The sequence below is a fragment of the Mesitornis unicolor genome, unplaced genomic scaffold, assembly GCF_000695765.1.
Source record: "Mesitornis unicolor isolate BGI_N332 unplaced genomic scaffold, ASM69576v1 scaffold50206, whole genome shotgun sequence".
NCBI classification, from domain to species: Eukaryota; Metazoa; Chordata; class Aves; order Mesitornithiformes; family Mesitornithidae; genus Mesitornis; species Mesitornis unicolor.
The window spans coordinates 7,141-17,664 of NW_010189876.1; the positions used below are offsets into that span (position 1 = coordinate 7,141).

Sequence of the window (10,524 nt, forward strand, 5' to 3'; positions counted from 1 at the left end):
TTACTAACGTGGGACATGTTCCACTTACAAGCGTGTCTAAAAGCAGTTCTTTGGGCATAGTGCCTTTTTTCCCTTCTGTTTCTTATCTGTCCTTCAAACTAATCAGTATGTTTTTAAACTAAGGGGAACAGGAAGGTTTGAAACATTTGTTTTGGCATTTGCTTCAACGATGTGATTGTGGTTGGTTGATTTGATTTCCTCAGTAACCAAAAACAAACCAAAAGTAATTTCTCTTTCATCATCTAATTAAATGCAAACAGTGCGTGTACTTTTTGTAGATGCTTGTAAGTTCATGCCATAAATTTACATCCTTGTCTTAAACCTGCCAGTCTGTGCAGTGGCAGAAATGGGATATTTGGTCTGCTTCAGTATTTAACGTGATGTGCTGGATTCTGGTGAAGTTTGGATAAGAAATTGTGTCAACTTTTAGCAGGCTGGCCTGTAGAACAGTACAATCTGTTCGTTAGCTGAAGTTTTAATATACTAAATATTAGAGAATGAGAAAGCATTGTAATGTGGGTGTATTGAAATGATCCAATATTAAAAATGCTAACATTTTTTAACGTATTTTGTGAATCCATGACAGATTTCCCTATGGATTCTAATAATGGCAACTGTAGAGGAGCCAGCATTGGTGAGTATACTTTTTATAAAACTGTATAATAAGCTATAGTCTTTGAAATCCTTCTAATACTTAACAAAATAAGAGGGGTACTACATGGTGCATGAATACTATGTCTTGTCTGGGTTCCTGTAGATTGTGCTTTTGTATCCTGTGGGCACATGGGATTTTGGGCTGGTCAGCCAGACAACTCAATTCAGTCTTCAGTGTGTCTTTAGCGCTTGTCTTTTCTGCTTTTGTCAGGGCAGAGTTTCTGTCAGATCCAGAAGGCTGTGCTGATTTCCTTAAAAGTTTTGTCTAGAACCGTGAGAATGGTTATTAAATAGATTTTCACTGGGCCAAACCAGTGAAGAGAATGTTTTATTCTGACTTCAAAGTTTGCAAATGCTCTTTGTAGATAATGGCAAAACTCCCATTAACCTGAGGAGATGGAGGCCGAGACCTTTTGAAACTGGTTTTATTCTAGCAGGTCCCCTGTTGCTTTTTATTTTTGGTTTGTTTTTGCTGGATCTGAGTAAAACCCCATTGAGTGTTATCCACTAGTCATAGGTAATGCAAAGAAGCAAAGCTCAAGTTGCTAGCTGATAGATTATAGAAATGTGAATTTGTTGCTCAAGCAAGCCAATGACCATAGGTTTCATTGAATTTTATTACAGTTCCTTCAGAAATTTTCCTCTTAGGCCTTTGGGAAGAAGATGACACTTGGAAGCCTAGTGTTGGTCATCCTGTCTTTCCCTCTCCAGAGGTGTTGATGAGCTGTAGTGTGCACTGATGCTCAGTTTATTAATGCAAACACCTAAGTATGGTTATGGAACATAAAGTTAGGTACCTACATGAAACTGGGTAACTTCACCATTGAGCTCTGTGGCCAAATTGTAAAAAGCTGTTACTAATGCCCAGCTTATAATACAGTTTTAAAATACAATCGGGAGGCTACGTAGGTGCAAAATGTTATTTAAATCACAGTGTATATCCTTTGGAAAGTCACCTAGTTAGGAAAACCTGATAAAAGTAAGCCCCATAACAAGCTTCACTTCAAATTTCCTGAGCCTGGGACTGTGTCCGAAAGGCTTTCTCAATATTCTTATTACTAACTTTAATATCTTCTTAGTTTTAATCCATTTTCAGTTTTGTGGCATTGAGAAAGTGTGGATTTCATGCTCTACAGCAACTCTACAGACAGCATACAAGCTTCTCTTTGAGTATGAAACTAAAGCTGGATTCCTTTAACATTACTTTATATCAAAAATATTAAACATATCTTTAGCACTGTCTGCCCTTAGGGATGTAGATGGCCAGTGGTAAGTGACCCTGCAGAGGAAAAGAAAAGAGTGAGAGTCAGTTACAACGTTGCTGAAATGATGCTTTTTGACCAGTAAAAGTAAAACTGGACCTGAAAAAATTCCATCCAAAAAACAGGGTGAAGACACACAGAAAAATTGCTGATGGAAAGGAAGGGTAACATTTTTATCACTGCCTTGCACGGTACAAATGCAGTTTCTGGTTCAATGTGCTACACTTGTTTCAACTGACAAACACAGATTAGCCACCTAAAAGGATTCTCTTGTAATTGCTTTGTATGTTTAGTAAAGTAAATTTGTAATTTTGCCATTGTAAATAGAATTGGTTTTTTTTTCCAAGTAGCAACCTGATGTGTTTTAAAAATTCTTAGTCTCAGCTCTGTGGTTTCTGGAGCGTATTGCATGTGCTGTTGTGTGTGGTTGCAGTGAGCAGGGCTCACGGGTTACCCCCGTTTGAGGAGGCACCTTTTATCCCCGACAATGGCCCCTGGCAAAACCTTCCCTCCGAGTCTCCATGGGTTTTTATAGGGGGCAGCTTTTTGTTTGGTTTTGTTTTTGTTTGGGTTTTTGTTTTTTGTTTGTTTTTTGTTTGGTTGTTTGGTGTTTGTTTGGTGTTTGATGTTTGTGTTTTGTTTTGGTTTTAGGGGGGAGCTTTTTTACTTCTCTTGGCAGTAAACAGCATTGTTGTGTGCTTCATCAGATACTCTTCAAGTCACTTAGAAATTTTCCAGAGTTGTTTTTTTTAATCCCTAATTTATCAGGGAAGCATTTGCCAGGTGTGGGTGCTAGAACCGGTCAGTATTACTGCCAGGTTTTAAGATTGTGCGTGCACGTGTATTTCAGGTGACGTGTTTCTTGGTGGCAATCCATGGGGCAAACCCTTTTACTGTGCTTTGACATTTACAGGGAGACATTTTCAAAGGTGTTGCTTTTGAGCTTTTGTTAGTCCTGTATTGACTTGTGTTTAAAAAATGAACATTTAATGGCAGAGTTAATTGAGATCTCAGTCAAAACTGGTGTGAGCCTCTGCTGCCTGTCTTGATGCTCTGTGATAGTTTCCGTATCTCTGAAGAGTAATTAGGAATAATGAAGTGTTTTGTCAAGTTCTTTGAAATGTAAATTTGAAAAGCACTAGGGCAACTAGGAGGTATCCTGCATTAAGAACACATCAGGTTTGTGCAAAGTCTATTAAAATATATTCCTCAAGTTATTAAAATAAAATAATCCAATACTGTCTTAAAATTGAGGGAAATGTGAGGCTATGTATCGTTGCTTTGTAATTTTTTCTGCCTGTGCCACAGAGCAAATTCCTGTAGAGCAGGAGAACGTTAACTGGTACGACTTACTGGGTTTGAACGCTGAGCTGCCTGCACGAGTGGATCGCAGGAGCACATCTTGTATGGCCTGTTTCGAAGCAGCTTGTAAAATGGGACATAATTTGGCCTAAAGTATGCATGAGCTCCCACAGGCAGAGGGGAAGCCAAAAAATCACTTTCCTTCTCTGCGTTTATTATTTTAACACAGTCTCGTACAGAAGCTGAAGTCTGTAGGACTCTGTATATAGATTCCTGAGGATGTGTTTGAAATTCAGGGGAACAATGTACTCTACTTTTGAAATGTTCTCCTTTTTCCTGTTGTTTTGGGGTTTTTTTAAATTTATTTTCAACTACAAAGATTCTTTCAAGAGAAAATAATGGTTTGAGAAGTCCATAACCACATGATTCCATCTCTTTTTTTTTTTAATATGCAGAACTCTTAAATAAAAGTTCATTTTTAGACTCTTTAAGTGGGTTTTAACTAAATCACTAGCTTGTATGCCTTGGTATTTTAGAATCACGGTGTATAGAAACAGGCTGCCTTAAGTCTACTTCCACTTAAATGCTAAGCCAAATGTCAAAATACATGACCATCTGTACGTAATACTGAGACCTGCTGTTTGAAATGACTCCACCGAACTCCACTTAGACACTAGCTTGACATAAGTAAATATTTGTATTAGAACAACCAGCCGTGAAATGGTGGTGGTGTTAATGAACACATGGGTCTGCAGCTTCAGCGTTAGCACTCCCTGGGCACTAGTGAAAATATTTTTACCTCCATAACCGCTCCCAGCTGTCTGGAAGCTGCATCACTGGAAACGCTGCTCTGACAGTGCTCCAGTATAGTCTTTTGATGGCCTTCCTTAACGCCATAAAGGCTGATAATTGCCCTGTTTTAATTCAACCTGAGGTTCTGGGTCAGAGTAAAATTGTGTAAAATTTACACAGAAGTTGAGGAAGAGTCCAGAGCAGGATCAACGGTAACACCAAACACCTGCAATAGTCAAGTGAAGCCCTTCAAGCCTCTTAAATGCTGTCTCTCTGAAATCTCCTGCCGGATACTGCTGAAGAGACATGATTGAGGTTTCATTTTGAGGGGGCCATCCCACAAGCATTCAGAGCAGGGAGCCACATGCTGCTTGGTTCCATCACCCTCCAACAGGCTTCATCTGTTGGCTGTAGCTCTTAGACATCTTCAGGTGTAAAGAGGAATCTTACGGTACAGCTCCAAAGATGAACTGTACATTGAGCATTGGCCACAAAAACCGTATTCCTTACGGTGAATGCCTACTAGCCAGAACATCCCAGTTTGCTCAGCCGAGGTGAGATACGTATTCTCCAATCAAATGTTAGATCATGCCCTGTTACGGTATTTTCTTTCTGTGTCTGTAGTATGATTTGTATTTTGTGCAGAAAGGAGGGCATTCAGTAAGTGCAGTACTGAAGAGAGAATGGTGCTGTAAGGATATGGAATTGCAGCACCTGCAAGCACAGAAGAGACCAAGATTGAACCTTGAATTGGCTTAAAATGGAAGATTTTGTCACTTCAGACTCCCACAGAGTCCTCGTGTCTTTGTTGTTGTGGGGTTAGTTGGTTGTAGTGCTTTGGTTTGGTTTGATTTCTTACATTTCAACACGTCAAGTTTTCTCTGAGAAACCTTTGAGGTCTCTTGGACAGTTCCACAATGTCTTCCAATAGAACAGACCAGAAAAAAAAGTGGTTTTTAATATTTCACTTACCAGTAATAAACAAGTCACTTCAGTGAAATTTTCATTAGGTGTGAGATTGGGGTTTCGGGGAGATTGTCACTGAGCGTACACTCTTTTCTTTCTAAACAAAACTTTGTTTTCACAGAGCGCTGCAAATGCAAGCCTGTAAAAGCTACCCAGAAGACCTATCTACGCAACAATTATAACTACGGTAAGAACAGCTGCATGGCCAGCTCCCAAAGTTTTTAAGGCTACAGTAAGGGGAAAATTTCCATTTAAAAAGCCCATGGTCCCAATTACTAACGGTGCTTATTACAGATGAAAGATGTGGCCTGAAACATTTCAAAACTTAGAAGGATGGAAAGGCTTAGCTTAATATGTTAGTGAAAGAGTGAGGACAGTGAGTGTCATTTCAGTGTCAGCACTGGCATTTGGGGTTCGTGCACTCCTTTAATACGAAAAGTGATCTGACAAAAATGACATTGTGGGCTGCGGTGCCTCATCTGCCTCTTTGATTTCGAGCTCCAGTATGCTCTGCTTGTGCAGGAACGGATGTTTTTACTAACATTCATGCCAGCAAAATACCATAGGATCTAACAGGCATACTAGGTTCTTTCCTTCTTGCGTACCAAAGCCCGCAATGAGCACCTTGCCGGCTGTGTTATGCTGTCAGTAACACCCATAGAGGAGCGCAGTGTCTGTATTACATATTATGTTGTCCAGATTGCCCTGATCTTCAGGCGTGTCACAGATCCAGTCTGCCACTTTTCTTCACACTTTGTTTGAAGCAAATTAGGTTGATGAATCCAGTGAACACTTATCACAGGAGTCGAACAATCGGGCCCATCCTTTTTGCTTTAATCACTTAGGTTCAGTGAACTTGAAGATGTCACTTGAATGGTAGTGGTTGCATAATATTTAAGATTATGCATTTATACAACTATTGTCAGATAAGCTTCTTTTAAAAATAGATCCTACTAAAAGCTAAAAACCTATAATTGTATTCAGTCAAGTGTCATTGTTTTTTAGGTGACTCGTCAGTTTTACTTTTTTTTTTATGGATTTATTTGAAAAATTACTGCAGAGTGATTATTTTCTAGTGGGTACCTGCACATGTCACTGAGCATGCTGCTGCCCATCTTTTTGAGCTTGTGAAATGAAAGAGGTTTCAAAATGCATTTGAAATAACTCCAAACTAAAGCAAGATTTTGTTTTGAAATCTTAAAAGGTTTTAAGGAAGTGGATCACTTGGGGTAAATTGTGTATATTAAATGCACAAGTTGTTAATTGCTGGCAGCTGTATTTAATGTGGCTGCAATACATGCTGGCTGATGGTCTTTGTGTGCAATGCATGTGGAGAGGAGTTGTGTAAATCCATTATTTTCTTTCTTCCATGTTACCTTTTTCACATAGACTAGAAGAAATTGGGAATCAGGGAAATCTGTTATTTGTAATGGAAAGAGACTCTTCTTTGCAAGCTGTGAAAGATGTGGCATTCTCTAGAGCATGACCTTTGGATTGGCTTTGCATTTGCATCTGGTATCAGTACACTGGTCACCGTGAGAGATATGAAAAGCGTTGCCTTTGAAAGGCAACTTTTCCTCCTATGCAACTTAAGGCAAAAAGAAAGGGTGAGGGAGGAAATGATTAAGACAGGTCATCAGGTCAAGATCAGGAGCATTTGGAGTCCATAAAGAGCAGAGCAGATTGGTGCTGGGTCACTGGAGAGAGAATAACAAAGGTAAGGGCCTGTCATCCGGCAGAAGTAGCAATATGAGAAGTTTTAATGCACATTCACGTTTTGTGAAAGGTTGAGAGTGACAAATTAAGTTCAGTCATCTGTAGTGCAGTTAGTCAAAGAGGGAGCAGTTACAGCTGGAGGGAGGAGGACAGTGTGCAAGGAATGAATGAAGTATATTTAAAGTGGAAAGGGCGAAGAAGCGGCAATGCTAAAGTTAAAGCCCAGCTTAAACAGGACATAAATGCAACTGGTACGTAACTCCTGCTCACGACCATGCTATTATGAGATATACTGAGCTGCCTGGACCTTTTTGGTGAAGCATGCAGCAATGAAGTGAAGAGACGGGGGCAGGGACATTGCTGGAGTTCAGCTAAGCTTCTGATAATGGACCGTGCAAAAGACTAATCCCAGAGGTCACCCAGAACAGCTTGGGGGTGACCTGCATTATCTGCTGCTGCTAACTACACTCTTTGTGACTCTTCCCCAGTCATTCGGGCTAAAGTGAAGGAGGTGAAGACTAAATGTCATGACATCACTGCAGTAGTGGAAGTAAAAGAGATCCTAAAATCTTCCCTGGTGAACATCCCAAAGGACACCGTAAACCTTCACACGAACTCCGGCTGCCTGTGCCCACCTCTCAGTGCCAATGAAGAGTACATCATAATGGGCTACGAAGACGAGGAGCGCTCTAGGTAGCTCTTTCTACGTTGCCCATGGAGCATATTTTTTGATGTTTCTTCCCCTGGCCATAAAGCTGAACTTCAGAGCCACCAGGAAATAACAGCTTGGTGTGACTCTCCATATATCTCTTGAATGGTATTCAGGAGGAACAAGGCTCTCTGCAGACACAGAGATCTTAGTCTTGTATGTTGGGTTGTATAGCTTACATGTGCTTGTCAGTGGAGTAACTGCTTGTCTCCGTTGTGCAGGTTGCTCCTGGTGGAAGGCTCCATAGCTGAGAAATGGAAGGATCGTCTCGGTAAAAAAGTAAAGGTAAGAAAATACCTCAGCACAAGTCAAACGTTGCAGATACCACAAATCATCTAACTAATATTTGCAAAATAAAGGAAGAAAATATAAGTGCTGACTCCAGTTAATTAATATCAAGTATCAGAAGTTAACTTGGTGTGTTATTTGCTGTATTATTTTGAAATGCTTGCGGATTAAACTAAAGGGGTACATTGAATTACCCCAAAGTACACCAGGGTAGCAGCAATTAAAACCTCTGTCTCAAAAAAGCTAACAGGAGTGTTTTAGTACCATATGCAAACTCTGCATTCTGCAACATATGCCTGCTTAATTGGGATTGTGATACTAATTAAAAAAAAAAAGAGGGCTTTACAAGTGTTTTCTAGACTAAGTCTGAATTAGACTTTTCAGATTAAATATCCTCTAAGTACAGTTCTCTTACCAAAGTGTGTGAATTAGCAACTATTTTAAATTTACTTTCCTGGCTTAGATGAGGGAGGTGCGTGATAAGGAAGTCACATCATAGCAAATTTTATCAATGAGCTCAAATACAAGCAATATATGAAAATATGTTTTAATGTTTTATAATTTAAATGTACTCTAATGCTTTCCAAGTTCTGGAAGGATTGCCTTCTTACGTTTTGATGCACTGCAAAGTATCAGTGGTTGTTAGGAGTGTCATTTTACACAGAATGTTCCTATTTTGACATGGTTTCTCAGCTGTTGATCTGACATAATGCTTGTGCCTGTGCAAACCAGTCTCTTCCATTCAACGCGTTCTTTAACAGTGTTAATGGTGACTGGCAGGAAAAAAATACTGTTCTGATTGCAAGTGCAAGATTTTTGATGCAGATTTATCACATCTTTTTGTACTGCAGATGCTATTACCTGGAAAAGTTGGGGGTTTTTTTAGTTAATAAAAATCACTTGACTGTTTTTTCATCCTACTTCCCCCAAAGACTGCATGAATAGCTTCATTTAAATTTTATTATTCGGAAGGTGAGGTACTTCTGTGTTGAAGCCATTATGCCTTCTATCAGCCCCTTCATTCACAAAGCCTGTCAGAAAGCCAGGAAGTGGTTTTTCTGTTTAAAGTGACTTTTACCAATAACCAATAACATTCCACCATGTCAGCCCAACACAGAGTAGCATGGTTCTGCTTCTCTGGAGACATTCAGAATCTGCCTGGACATGTTCCTATGTCATCTTCTCTAGGTGATCTTGCTCTTGCAGGAGAATTTGGACTAGGTGCCCCCATCCCTGGAGATATTCAAGGCCAGGCTTGATGGAGCTCTGAGCAACCTGATCTGGTAACAGTGTCCCTGCTCACTGCAGGGGTTGGACTGGATGAGCTTTGAAGGTCCCTTCCAACCCCTACCATTCTGGGATTCTGTGGTGGAAACAGGGACAGTTTTGTGGTTTTTTTTTACTCTCTGCTGTTTGTAACCTGATGCAGTTGTACTACATATAAGTTATTTCTTCTTCTGTAATCTTATTTGTAATTTCTTTTCCTTTCAATACGCAGCGCTGGGACCAGAAACTCCGGCACCTTGGGAAGGGGAAGGGAGAACCTGGACACAGTGACTCGGCTCCAAAGCCTGGCAAACCCAGCAGTGCCCGACAAGCAGCACGTAGTTAGGTGTGGAATGCCGTACGTTGACATGCAGTGGACTCTACCAAGCCTTCATTGTTGGAGCAGCAAAGGAGAAATTGCACTATTGCACGTTATATTCTATTGTTTACTATAAAATAATGTTTTAGCTTATAATAGTTTTTATTCTCCCTCTTGTTTTCTGCCTTTTGTTTTTCTAAGATGTGTGCAAACTCTGGAAATATATATATATTTTTTTCTGTTACTAGGAACTGTAGAAAACTGCCCTTATGAGATGGCGTAACACAAGGACATGCTGAAGTTACCATTTTGTCTTCTGAGTCTTTTTAGGGAGAAGATTCTGATGCAGACAGGAATGAAATATGGCAAAAAAAAATATCGCCTAAAGTCATGGCTCACACTGGCTTCCCCGTTTCTCTCTTCCTCGGTCACTGTTTGCAGAAACTTGATATGCTGGGGGCAGATTGTTGATCTGTTTCTAAGTGGATTTTTTTATTATTCTGAAATATATAAAGAAATGATGTTAAGAGAACTGTTTTAATCAGTACACCTTTGTTAAGCTTTCTTACTGGTAAATAAACCACTTGTGTAAGCCAAAGTCTAACTTAAAATATTTCCTGCGACACACTGTGCTTGTACACAGGGAGCCTGGGTTTTCCAGTGCTGTGGACCTTGCAGGGAGAGGTTGTAAAGCTCTGTTACCACAGGTTGTAATTTATAATATACTACTACTCTTATAATGGCAGTTTTTTCCCCTTTTCTTCCTTTTCTCTGCTGAGTTTTAGGAGTAGACTGACTTACCAGGCCTGCTTCTCAGTACAGGTCTGTACCTTATCCTTTTGATTTTTGTGGTGTTATTCTTAAATCTGTGCCTACATAAACAAGTGCTCAATGCTCAGTAAAATATGTCCAATAAAAGAATTGTAGTTGTCAACACAGACCTTATCTGACTTTTGACCCAACATCGTATTTTTTTTATAGTACTGTTCAAAATATAAAAAGCAAAAGTTCATTTCTGGGCTTTTATGGAATTCTTTGCAGATAGTGCTGACATTTGAAATTATCACTCTGTTTTGCTATCCTCTCATGCTCAAAAGAAATTAAAATGGTATAAGTAAAACAACAGTGCTCTTTGCTGTAATATACCCAGAGGAACCCACTCCACTGAAGGTGCAAGTGGCTGTTCTGTTCTCAGCTGTTGGTGTTGTCTTAAGTGCATTAGAGCTGCCTCCCATTAAGAAAACGGTGTT

General features: G+C 39.8%; 1 protein-coding gene across 1 annotated transcript; it reads left to right on the forward strand.

Moving 5' to 3' along the window:
- Positions 1-546: 546 nt before the first annotated feature.
- On the forward strand, positions 547-9,469 carry FRZB (frizzled-related protein). The gene is made up of 5 exons (XM_010186202.1): positions 547-634; positions 5,098-5,163; positions 7,181-7,385; positions 7,623-7,686; positions 9,188-9,469. The coding sequence occupies exons 1-5, from the start codon at positions 547-549 to the stop codon at positions 9,299-9,301; spliced, it is 537 nt and encodes a 178-aa protein (XP_010184504.1). The 3' UTR covers positions 9,302-9,469.
- Positions 9,470-10,524: the final 1,055 nt, after the last annotated feature.

Excerpts from the sequence above, each read along its gene's own strand:
- FRZB (XM_010186202.1), top strand. The coding sequence starts at position 547 with ATGCTAACATTTTTTAACGTATTTTGTGAATCCATGACAGATTTCCCT. Across the intron at positions 635-5,097 it reads CTGTAGAGGAGCCAGCATTG|AGCGCTGCAAATGCAAGCCT; the intron begins GTGAGTATACTT and ends TTGTTTTCACAG. Across the intron at positions 7,386-7,622 it reads GAAGACGAGGAGCGCTCTAG|GTTGCTCCTGGTGGAAGGCT; the intron begins GTAGCTCTTTCT and ends TCCGTTGTGCAG.